Genomic DNA, 12,694 nt, shown 5'->3' on the forward strand with positions numbered 1-12,694 from the left:
TCTCATAGAGTGTGATAGTGTTCTCAACCAGATTAAGTCCTTCTGCTATATGTTTTCTTGACCCAATTTGAAGTGCACCAAGGGCAAATTTGTGCTTGTTCACGGTCAGCGCCTTGAGGGATGGGTGCAAATTGTTCGGTCGGTGCCTTGCAGCTAGTCTTCCTAATCGGTGCCTTCAAGAAGCTAAATTGGCGCTCGCGTGGGACGCCAACTGGGGCGCAGCCCAACAACCCCGGCTGCTCGCTCCCTCGGTCGTCTCTAAACCGATTTGACTGTTGGTCAATTAACTGTTGACCATTGATCAGTACAGCTTTGTCTTTGAAAAAAAATCAAGATTTTTCAAAAAAGTTATGTATTTGAAAAAATATTAATTTGAGAGAAGTTCAAGAAGTTTAACAAAAAAACATGAATATGAAAAAATGACAGATTTGAATAAAAATTTGTGAATTTAACACTGTTTGGTAAAAAAACTTCATGGATTTGGAAAAAAAATCATGTATTCGAAAAACTTCACAATTTTGAGAAAGTTCGTGAAATTTAAGAATTTAAAATTTATAATTGTTCGCGAATTTGCAGAAGTTAAAGAATATGAAAAAATCACAGATTAAAAAAATCATGAATTTGAAATAAATTAGGGTCCGTTTGTCAGCTGTTGGAAGCTTAGTGTTTTTTTTCTTTCTTTTTTTGAGGAATGTTGGAAGCTTAGTAAAACCATGCGAGCAGAAGGTAGCCGAATGGGCTGGTCCGCGATCCTCCTAGCGTGGGCGCTCGCTAAACGTGAGTACTATTGGACGCAGTGAGCGTTCAATAAAAGCTGCCGACAATACTAACTGGCGCGTTAAGAGACGAAAAAAGGATTGGCCCTCTCGGTGGTGCAGGGTTTCCTTTTTCGAATCGAAAGAGCTTTATTGATTACTCCATAGGATTACAAATCATGCTGAAGACAATCAGCAAGGAGGAGTGCACAGTTTAGCCCATGGGCGGAGCTACAGTACAGCCGTTGGCTAAATTATACAGTGAATCCATTGGCTAAATTTTTTTGCCTCCGCCCCTGGTTTAGCCTTAAACATCAGAAGGTCATTTTCCTGGTAAAAATTGTCGCCCTACCTACAAGGTTTATGATGTGTTCTAACATCGCGCCAACACACACCACGAAAACCAGTGGCCTCAACAAGCCGTCTGTCGTCTACCTGGGAACACCAACCGGTCTAGCAGACCACCATCGTGCATCGCATATACACGTTGTAGAATCAGTCGTCGCCATCTTTCGTTGTCCCATCTTCAGAAGTAAGCAATGCATTGACCTTGTCAGACCAATCTGTCGTCGACGCCACCACAACGCTAGACGGCGCCACCTTCCTATGTGTGCCCATCAAACAGTATCCAGCGGTGAGACCTCGTTGAACCATGCCTCCAAGACTCGCTGTTGTTGATATCGTAGATGTGACGCCGCTCCACCTTGGTCACCGCACGAGAAACATAAATATTAAACTAATTTTAAAAGTTCTTAATTTTTGTGTAGAAGTTCATAGTAGTGTAACAAGCGGACCTGAGATTTTTCATGTGAAATTGAATAGCAGTGCTTCGTCGGTTAAAAATAATAATTAAATATAACATTTGGAGCTAACATTTGACATTTGACTTGTTTTTTTTCACAGGTCAAAATGGTTAACTTCCCCCCTAAAAATTTGCTGGCAGCATTTGAGTGTGACAATGAACAGATCTATTTTTTCAGATTTTTTTGACATTTGCAAAATACATTTTTGTTGCCTAGGAGCATATGCTCCCTAGAGCCAAACTGGATTTCGGAATCATACATCATTTAAAACCAATGTCACATGTGAGTATACACATATTTGTGAACCATGCAAAATAAATCACGCAGAAATTGTTGCTATGTTCTTGCCCCCTTTTTGGGGAAATTCATATAGTTGACGCCAGTTTTTCGGCCCTACCAGCGAACACACTCCCTGCCATTAGATGCATTGCACATATCTGAGAGCATGTCTAACAGAGCCCTCAAAAACTCAACCTTCAAAACCAGTTTGAGGACTAAGAAAATGTCGTTTTGAAGGCCAAAAATCCCTGGCGCAGATCAGTGCCCTCAAACCAACCCTCAAAACAGAATTCTGTTTTGAGGGTTGGTTTGAGGGCACTGATATGCGCCCCGGCCTTCAAACCTTCAAAACGGGACAACAACTATTTCAACAAAATTCCATACAACAAACATAACAATAATCAACAACAAAAAATTATTCTAGTTATGATTACAACATCAAATAATTGTTTCAAGCTCACAACAATCATTCTACTTAGTACAACAATGTTTGAATCAAATAGTACATAGAAACGTAAAACAAAGATCCCTTACAACAATGTTTGTATCACAAATAGGACATGGAATCAAATAGGACATGTTTGAATCAAATAGGCCATCATTGGCGACGGCCAAGCAGCTGCTAGTGGTGCTCGACCAGATCATTGCGGAGCTGGGTATGAGTGTTGGCATTTTCAATTTCCCGACGTGTTTGAAGGAAAGCTTGAATGCGATCGGGGTTCCTCTCCGGTTGCACTCGGGTACCAACATTGTCATAGAAACATGGCAAGTTTAACCCCCTCTCATCCTCGAGTATCATGTTGTGTAGAATGACACAATACTTCATGATGTTCATAAGGGTTTTCTTGTCCCAAAACGAGCTGGACCCCGAACAATGGCAAATCTTGCTTGCAAAACACCGAAAGCTCTCTCAATGTCTTTGCAGGCTGATTCTTGTGCCATCGTGAAATTAGCTTCTTTTTGGGATAAGGGCATCCCTCTCTTCTCTTTAATGGACTTCACAAGTGTTGCCCATTCAGAATAAATGCCTTCGGTGAGATAGTATCCCATTGTGTACTCATTGTCCATGACCTTGTAATTGCAAGTTGGAGCATCACCTGAAGCTAGTCTTGCAAATAAAGGGGACCTTTGAAGCACATTGATGTCATTGAGTGTTCCCCGCAAACCAAATTATGCATGCCAAATCCATAAGTCTTGCGATGCCACGGCCTCAAGCCCAATGGTAGGATCATAGCTTTTACCGCAATACATTCCATGCCATGCCTTTGGGCAATTTTTCCATTTCCAGTGCATGCAATATATGATAATAGTACCTCACCATATTCAACCTAGAGGTAAATGGAGGATGAATGCATGCTATATTGTCTTGTGACATTCAAGCACAATTATTTATTGTTGAAAAATAAAAATAAAACTACTAATGTGGAGTGTTGTCATGATTTTTGATGATGTGGACATCTTGCAGGTGGTAGAAATTGGAAAGTGAAAAGTTGAATGGTTGCATCAACGCTTGATGATGTGGAGGACGTGTATGTGATGTAAAGTGGGAAGTTAATTATTACACGCGCTTGATGATGCGAATAGCTTGCATGGGCATTTAAATGGATGATGACATGTGTGGGACATATATGATGAGGTGGATAGATTGCATGTTAAGACGAATAAGATAGTGGGGATGAATTTTTTATGTATAATATAGGATACCATAAATTCAAAAAAGAATTATCCCATTTTATTAAACAATCATATCAATTCCAGTTTTAGTAGAAAAAATAATTTCAAAATCAAGTGCCAAATGTTTAACAAAAACCATATCTATTTTCATTACAAACATGAAAACAAACTTCAGTGTCCATCCCATCACAATCAGCACTCAATTATTCATCAACTAATTCATCTTAATGTGTAATATCACCTTTAAGTAATTTCAGCAATCCAACTACAACTCCTTAGTAGAGATCCACTTGAACACATATCCATTCCATTTACTAGATCGCTTGCATTTCAATACCTATTCATTTCAGTCCAACTCTATATTGATTTGCATATCCATTTCAGTTCATATTCATTTCAGCAAAAAAAAGATATATTGAAATGTAGGGAGGGAGGGAACTGTACACGCGGCACAACTCCAGTTCGGGCCCCTCATAAAAAAGAAAGACGTGCGTACGCGGCCACGCGGGCTACGCCCATAGGTGCCCGGCCGACGTCGCACGAGGCGACGACGAGCCTCGCGTGCCCGCTGCCCGGCCGACCTCCGCGGCGTCGCCAGCCCACATGCGCCTCCGCCGTCGCGCGCACGGCGCGCCTGCTGTGTCCGGGCTGTCATTCTCCTCCGCCTCGATCGATTCCTTCCTTCTTCATTCCCCCAACCTCCTCGTGATCAAAATTCTATATAAGCCTCGAAACAGGTGCACACCGACCCATCACTGCACCACCGGCCGTCCCTCCTTTCATTTCATCGCGCGACTCCTTGTACGAGCTAGTGATGGCGGTGAGCTCGAAGCAGGCCTATGCCTGCGTAGTGCTCGTGGTGCTCTGCATTGCCGCGCGGACGGCGGCGGCCTGGGGGAGAATCGATGACCGCCTGGAGGTGAACTGGGGCCATGGCAGCCACGGAACGGTCTCGGCCGACGGCCAGGTCGTCTCGCTGTCGCTCGACCGCAACTCCGGCTCCGGCTTCCGGTCCAAGGATACGTACCTCTACGCGCGCATCGACCTGCAGATCAAGCTCGCCCCCGGCAACTCCGCCGGCACAGTCACCACGTGCTACGTAAGATAGCTGGCCATATCCTTTCTGAGACTGGATCAATGTGCATTTTTTTGTTTGATCGCGAGCTCAGCTCATACATATCAGTGTAAATACTGCAGTTCCTGTCTGAGGGGTCATGGGCGAACCACGACGAGATCGACCTGGAGTTCCTGGGCAACTCCACCGGCGAGCCCTACACGCTCCACACCAACGTCTACATCAACGGCACCGGCAGCAAGGAGCAGCAGTTCCACCTCTGGTTCGACCCCGCCGCCGACTTCCACACCTACTCCATCGTCTGGACTCCCCTGCACATCCTGTGAGCAGACCGAGTACCCATCCCATACAAATCGTGCATTCATCCCATCCATGGGTGACCAAAATTAACTGACAGTCGACGCGAATTGGTCGCTTGATGCTCTGCAGCGTGCTGGTAGACGGCACGCCGATCCGGGAGCTGAGGAACCACGCGGACAAGGGCGTGGCGTACCCGTCGTGGCAGCGGATGCGGCTGTACGGGAGCCTGTGGAACGCCGAGGACTGGGCGACGCAGGGCGGCCGCGTCAAGACGGACTGGTCGCTGGCGCCCTTCGTCGCGCAGTACCGCAACTTCACCGCCACCACCTCGTCGCCGGGCGCCGGCGGCGGGTACTACGACCAGGAGATGGACGCGACGGCGCAGCAGGCCATGAAGTGGGCGCGGGACACGCACATGGTGTACAACTACTGCGCGGACAGCGCGCGGTTCCCCTACGGCTCGCCGCCCGAGTGCTACATGCCGTAGAGATCTGGTGATGCCTCCATCGGTTGTAGTACAACTACTTTGAGTGCAGAGTCGGTTACACTTACACATGCGTACGTAGAGCAGAGTTGACCTCATTTTTTGTCAAGATTTGTTCATTCTTTTTTGTAAAAAATAAAGAAATATTAGCTATATATACATGCGCAGACATGTTCATGCTACTGTCCATCTTATATTTAGGGCATGTTTGGTTGGTGAATACCTTTGTCATATGTTGCCACAGCCTTACCACGTCCTTTTTTTTTTTGAGAAAACCACTCCTGTTTGGAGCGTAGGTTTTTTTTCGGAACGCGGTGACGTAAGCTTACGGGCTGGGATAGGTTAATGGGCTAGAAGTGGCCCAGTTTACAAAATAACTCGGTTTTTTCTTTCGGAGCAGCTGAACCTAACAGTTAGCCCACGCGTGGAAGTGCACACAAATCTAACGGCATAGGACGACCGGGCCAGAAGGTCGAACGGCTAAAAATACACATGACGTCAGAACGCTTGGTTTAGGCTCAGTTTTACTGTCCTAAAAATGATCAATTATACCCCTCGTGATTACGACAATGGCTTCAGTAGTCCTTGATGTGCTTTCATTTCATTTAACTCTTTACACCAGATTTATCTTAAGACAAACTTTATGAACTTTAATCAATTTAATACTAAAAATATCAACATATACAATATCAAATAAATAAAATAAGACAATATATTCCACAATAAATGTAATGATAGTGATTTGGTATGTATTGCGAACGTTCATTCTTTTTCTATAAACTTAGCCAAACCCTACAATATTTAACTTACGATAAGCTAATATGCGAATTAAAAATAAACGAAGAAAGTAAAGTACGAGAGTAAGTTGCAAATTTGTACCACAAAAGCATTAGTGCCGTGCACACCATGTGCAAGTAACGTATCCGACACCCACGTATTCACGCTGCTTTGAGATTCGATTCATATTTTTCTTGGCCTTGTGCATATTGTATTTCTTTGCATTCATTCCTTCTGCATACCTTGTAACTAAATTTTGTGGGAACCACAATTAAAATAATAATTATATTTAAATTCTTGTAAAATTACAAATTTGGTAAAAAAATATAGTTAGAAAGATTTTCAAATGTTTGATTTTAAAACTTCTCAAAGTACATATTTCAATTATTTTTAAGATGTGTTTCTCGGAATAGGCATTTGTTCTATTCTATAAATAAAGCCAAATGATCAAACTGATACAAATTGATGAGCAAATCTTGGTCAAACAAAAAAAAAGATAACCGAGAAAGTAGCAAACACCACCAACTCATAGTCGAGCATGAGTACAGAAGTGGCTACACCCCACCAAGAAGCACCTGAAACTACCGACTAGAAATGAGACAACGCCTCCTGGGAACCACGAGACACCGTTGCACCGCACACACCAATCTATGAGCGAAAAGAAACATATGCCCTCTCGCTTCAGACCGTGGAGCACCGATCTTGCATGCGGACGTCAAGGTGACAACGGGACGTGTAAAAGGTAGGACACAAGCGAGGTCGCCCCATGCCTGAGTCGAAAAGGTTTCGTGTTAGGATCAAAGCTTGCCCGAAGACACTGACGAGCGACCGGAGGTACCAGAGCTCCACGAAGATGCCCTCCCAAGAAGGTGACTTATGCTATGAGTCATCGTTAATAGGATCTTATGGACTAGGGGTTTCACCAAATCCGTGGCATGACGAGGGGGGCCACAATGATGCCTTCATGAGGGATGGGATACCCACAGGCATCATCGTCGCTGGAACGCAGAGCTTTTGCTCGGAGGTTCATCCGCGCCACGCCGAGGTACCAAGGTCGCCACCCCACCCCAAGAGAACAACCGCCTTCGCCAGACCTAAGCCTTCAGATGAAGACTACGGATCTACCACCGCCGAAGCCACGACAACACCAGGACCACCCACCGGACCTCCCCTCGCTATTGATGCACCTGAAGAGAAGGCCACCACCGATGCAACGTTGCTCGCTATAGAGCCAAGTGGGCAACATCATCTTTTGGGGCCATCGCCCCGTCATCCAAGACTGGCTGACCACCCCACTAGGACATAAGATCGCCACCAAGCATGCACCTGGCACAGATAGCGCTTGTCTGGACCAGCACACCGCAATGCAGTAGTTGTCAGGACATGCATCACTATCATCGGTCAACGCACAGAGAAGATTCCGGGCTCCTGGGGCGAGACCCCACTAGATCTCCCCATCAACCCCCGTCTCTCTCGATCTACCAAGCCCCGCAATTTGAAATCCGGTGGCGTGTTAAGATCGAAGCCCAACCTGAACTCTATCAATATAGATCCCTTTTATTTGACGGGACTATCGATCGATCTCCCTTTAGTGTGCTCCGAGTTGTATTGGTATTGGAATCAGTAGTGGCGCGAGGGGGAGAGGTGTGCAGGGTGCGGAGGAGGCGGCGCGGGCTACGGTCTAAAGCAGCGATGAGCCCGACAATGAAAAAAGACAAGCCGTTTTTACTTACCGGTGGCTACGGGGTAAATATCATGAACTCCGAGCCCAATTTGGATGATGGACGACAAAACCGAAGAAATTCAAACGCTTCGGACTTTATTAGCATGCAGGATATATATAGATTGCAAAAACGAAAATAAGTCAGCCGTTGGTACAAGTACGGTGGCTAGTACTGTGTATTTTTTTTATTCCGAGAAGTGCATGGACGATGCCCGTACTCGACGTACGTACGGGAGGACGGCGATGAAGGCATTTGTCAATTTTCAATCTCTCATACGCCGCTGGCTCGGAAGAGCCTCATGAATCCAAAGGTGACGGCCATGGCGGCCAGCCCGCCCACCACCACCCGCGCGCACGACCTCGCCACGGGGGCCCGCCCGAGCACGGCGCCCACGCACCCGAACGCTGCTAGCGCCAACGTCGCCACGACGGCCACCACGGCAACCCGCAGGTTGTAGCCCACGATGAACCCGGCGGCCAGCAGCGGCACTAGCGCCCCAACGGAGAAAGCCAGCGCGGAGGCGGCCGCGGCCTGGGCCGGGCTGGGCAGCGCCTTCTCCTCGTCGCCGCCGCGCTTGCCGTCCAGGTCCAGCTGCGCGATCTCCACGTCGCGCTGGGAGCAGACGGACACGTACTCTCCGATGGCCATGCTGCAGGCCCCGGCCAGTAGTCCCGCGAACCCGGACACGACCATTGCGCGCGCGTCGGGCTTGACGGCGCTGACGCCGAGCATGAGGGACGCCGTGGAGACCAGCCCGTCGTTGGCGCCCAGCACCGCCGCGCGGAGCCAATTGGCGCGCCCAGCCAAGTCGAAGGACGACTCGGAGTGGTCGACGTCGCCGCACAGCACGGCCGGGTTCTCGGCGTCCGCCACGGCGGCCAGCTTGGTGTCGTTCACGGCCATGGCGGCTGGGAGCTTGTGAGATGGATGGAGATGGTTGGGTTCGCGGTGGTAGTAGCCGTATGCAGTGGCAGGCAGCAGCAGCGTGGCGAACACACGCTCCCCTGGCGTGGTTTTATAGTGAATTTGAGGGTCGTGCCTTGTGTTCGTGTGATGCTGTGGGCATTGCCGGTCTTCTTTTTCTCCTCTGGTGTTGGGATTTCCAGCTTTCATGCCGCTATGGCCAGTGCGTACATGCAGCCACACATCCTTTCCCTTCGGTATTGCGCGCCCGTGGCCACCACGAGCACACACCTATATTAATCGATGCATCGTGCTTGCTGAGTGTACATCATATCCAAGGCGTTTACAAATTTTTTTGCGGGTCATATCGAAGGCGTTTACAGTGACTATTTGGTCGCCTGCTTGCTCGTACATAAAAATGGTTTTAAATTTCAGTTTCAGAATATTTTTTTAGCCACACTCGAAATCACTGAATTTCATTGAATTTTAGCGATATTTCATTATCATTTCGGTCATGGGACTAAATTTTCCATTTGAATTTTATTGACACCTAGCCAAATAATTTGTGTGTAGTACTACCGCAATTGCGGAAATATTTTGAGAAACGCAATAATCGTTCAATGAACATTAGTTCATTCAATTAAACTTGCATGAATCTTAACGCAAAGATTGGATGGTTCTTATAACGGAGTCAAAAATATACCCCCTTCGATTCAAAATAAGTGTCGCAGTTTTGAACTAAGGTTGAAGGAGTATTTACTTTTCAGATGCATGAGAAATAGTGAAGCCGTTTCCTAAGAAAACAATTGACATTGTTAAAAAGAAACTCCTTTGGAGAGACTTGGAGATTATGGGACTGTTTGGATTGGATCCCTTGCACGCCCAGCCAATTTTTTGGCCTTGACCGAAGCACTGCAGCTTGTTTGGATGGGATCTGAAATTTTGGCTCGCCAACTCACCCTGCCTTTTCCTCTGTACTTTCATGCCAATTCATTGCCGAAACTGGGGGCGGCCAAATCGGCCACCAATATTTTGGTGCGCCCGCGACGCCCACAATTTGGTGTGGCGCTCCTGGGCAACAACTAAGCAGCCCCTACTTCTTCACATGTAAAATGTGGACTCCAGACTCGCTATATGCTGATCCTTTTCTATGTTTCTTACACATTATAGCCATAAAAAAATGCATGGGAAAGAAGGTTGGATTAACCCAAAAACGTGTTCTAAAAATGATCTGGCCTAAAGTTTCAGGATATGTCCCATGAAATTTTTTATCCACCCAATAGTAAAATCCAGTGATTATATCAAAACCAGCTTTCATCAAAATATGTAATGGAAATGTGCATGTATTGTCCACACTAATGTTGTGGGTGGTTTCTTTCATGAAAATCGATGAGAATGTTCGTTGCTTCAAGAAAATTTACACCGATGGCCAGGATCGAGGCAGGCACACCTATACGGCATCATGAGTAATCCGCAACACTCGACGGCCTTATATACTAAGGCCGCTACGACAACACCACACAAAGGAGGTAGATACAGCCTTCTGCGTCTGAACGAGTAGACACATGCTAGGCATACTACGAAATATGATGCCAATTGGATAATCATTAATGTACTTATGGAAACATGGAGGGCGGGAGCCAAGGAGAGAGGCGCAATGGCGGCGCATGGGCATATACTTGGAGGGATGATAGACCGTGAGGGCGATCGTCAAGATTTGGGCTGATTTTCACTAGTTATACATGTCATCCATTAAAGGTAGTCAAATAAAATCTCCTAGGGCTCGGGGCGGCCTCCCAGATTAGGCCTCGCTATGCAGTAAGAGTAACTCTAGCAGATGCTTCATATGTGGCCGATCGCTATAATAACCGCTAGCATGTCGATCAGCACACAAAATGGCACTCTAGAAAGTCGTCATGTGTGCCGCGATAGCCGTATGTTATGGACCTCACTCCAAAAACGACCACATATCCTCCAAATATGAAGGTTGTGGAAGCCATGTTTGCAGCTCGCTCCAAATCCAACTATCAGCACAGGAGTGAAGTTTCATCTTCCTCCTCCTCACGCTATATGCAGGATTTGAAGCAACATGACCAACGTCCGGGAGAAGGGGGGGGGGGGGGGGCATGACCGTCAACCACATGGCAAAAAAATGATGCGGGTGCTTCCTCAGATTCCAATGGTAGCCCACCACCCATCATCATCATCTCCTAGCTTGTTTGTGAGGCTAGGAGGTGTGTGAGCAGGCCAGCAATCGCATATAAAAGCACCCCTTGATGGCCGCTTACCGCCTTTCCAACTACCCATTTAATGAAGCCCGCGGTGTCCTATACATGTGCCTCTTCTATCTTCCTCATTTGTTCCTCCCTCGAGTGCCTCTCAATCCCATCACGCACGTCTCCAATACACCACTTCATCGTCCACGACGTAGTGGAAGGAGCTCCACGTCATCTTCAATTTCGAGGATGAGAAGGAGAAACAGCCGGACACATCGGTCCCCTTTTAGGACTTGTGCGATGTAGTGGTGGGGGACGGTCGAGGGAGGGGGGGGGGGGGGGGGGGGGGGGGGGAGGGAGCGGCGAATTTAGGACCGCGCGACCGCCCCTGTCGCCGATGCATGGTGGGTGTGGGACGAACACGCCAAGGTCCTTCCGAGCCATCGAGGCCCGCAAATGCCTCCGTCCATGCATGGACGTCCTTGGTCTTTCCCACAGAAATGTTGTGTCGCATCTTTTCAAACAATAGGGCATGCATGCACGGAGAAGAATTAAAATCACTTGGTACTACAGTATATAGTAGCAATACGGTGCAAGAGTTTAAACGTTTTCATTTGCCGTTTGATTACAATTACAAGGAAGAAAATTAGTGAGCCCAGGTACAAGTACGGTGGCTAGTACTGTGTATTTTATTCCGAGAAGAATATGGACGATGGCCGTACACGACGTACGTGCGCGAGGACGGCGATGAAGGCCTTGACGCCTTGTCAGTCTCTCATACGCCCCTGGCTCGGAAGAGCCTCATGAACCCAAAGGTGACGGCCATGGCGGCCAGCCCGCCCACCACCACCCGCGCGCACGACCTCGCCACGGGGGCCCGCCCCAGCACGGCGCCCACGCATCCGAACGCGGCCAGCGCCAACGTCGCGACGACCACCACCACGGCGACCCGCAGGTTGTAGCCCACGATGAACCCGGCGGCCAGCAGCGGTAGGAGCGCCCCGACGGAGAAAGCCAGCGCTGAGGCCGCAGCGGCATGTGCTGGGCTTGGCAGCGCCTTCTCGTCGTCGCCGCCTCGCTTTCCGGCCTGGTCCAGCTCCGCGATCTCCACGTCGCGCTGGGAGCAGACGGACACGTACTCTCCGATGGCCATGCTGCATGCCCCGGCCAGTAGTCCCGCGAACCCGGACACGACCATGGCCCGCGTGTCGGGCTTGACGGCGCTGACGCCGAGCATGAGGGAGGCCGTGGAGACAAGCCCGTCGTTGGCGCCCAGCACCGCCGCGCGCAGCCAGTTGGCGCGCCCGGCAAAGTCGATGGACGACTCGGAGTTGTCGACGTAGCCGCACATCACGGCCGGGTTCTCGGCGTCGACCACGGCGGCCAGCTTGGCGTTGTTCACGGCCATGGCGACTGGGAGCTAGCGAGATGGATGGAGATGGTTGGGTTCGGGGTGGTAGTAGTAGTGGTAGCGGTAGTGTGGCGAACACACGCTCCCCTGGCGTGGTTTTATAGTGAATTTGAGGAGCCATGAGGGTCGTGCCTTGTGTTCGTGTGTTGCTGTGGGCATTGCCGGTCTTCTTTTTGACCTTTCATGCCGCTATGGCTAGTGCATACACGCCGCCACATCTTTTTCCTCTGGTATTGCGCGCCCGTGGCCACCACGAGCACACACCTACATAAATCGATGCATTGTGCTTGCTG

The 12,694-nt window shown here is 48.5% G+C and overlaps 3 protein-coding genes across 3 annotated transcripts; 1 reads left to right on the top strand and 2 right to left on the bottom strand.

Moving 5' to 3' along the window:
- The first annotated feature begins 4,277 nt into the window (after positions 1-4,277).
- Positions 4,278-5,552, top strand: LOC125533945 (xyloglucan endotransglucosylase/hydrolase protein 24-like). The gene is made up of 3 exons (XM_048697268.2): positions 4,278-4,610; positions 4,709-4,908; positions 5,016-5,552. Exons 1-3 carry the CDS (start codon positions 4,326-4,328, stop codon positions 5,371-5,373), a joined length of 843 nt encoding a protein of 280 aa, XP_048553225.1. The 5' UTR covers positions 4,278-4,325; the 3' UTR covers positions 5,374-5,552.
- A 2,393-nt stretch (positions 5,553-7,945) lies between these two features.
- LOC125533947 (vacuolar iron transporter homolog 5-like) lies at positions 7,946-8,870 on the bottom strand. Its single transcript, XM_048697269.2, has one exon. The coding sequence runs from the start codon at positions 8,772-8,774 to the stop codon at positions 8,142-8,144; it is 633 nt and encodes a 210-aa protein (XP_048553226.1). The 5' UTR covers positions 8,775-8,870; the 3' UTR covers positions 7,946-8,141.
- A 2,880-nt stretch (positions 8,871-11,750) lies between these two features.
- On the bottom strand, positions 11,751-12,485 carry LOC125533948 (vacuolar iron transporter homolog 5-like). Its single transcript, XM_087540074.1, has one exon. It carries the CDS (start codon positions 12,396-12,398, stop codon positions 11,766-11,768), a length of 633 nt encoding a protein of 210 aa, XP_087396200.1. The 5' UTR covers positions 12,399-12,485; the 3' UTR covers positions 11,751-11,765.
- Between the last annotated feature and the right edge of the window lie 209 nt (positions 12,486-12,694).

The sequence above is a fragment of the Triticum urartu genome, chromosome 2A (assembly GCF_056163025.1).
Source record: "Triticum urartu cultivar PI428250 chromosome 2A, HENAU_Tu73, whole genome shotgun sequence".
NCBI lineage: Eukaryota > Viridiplantae > Streptophyta > Magnoliopsida > Poales > Poaceae > Triticum > Triticum urartu.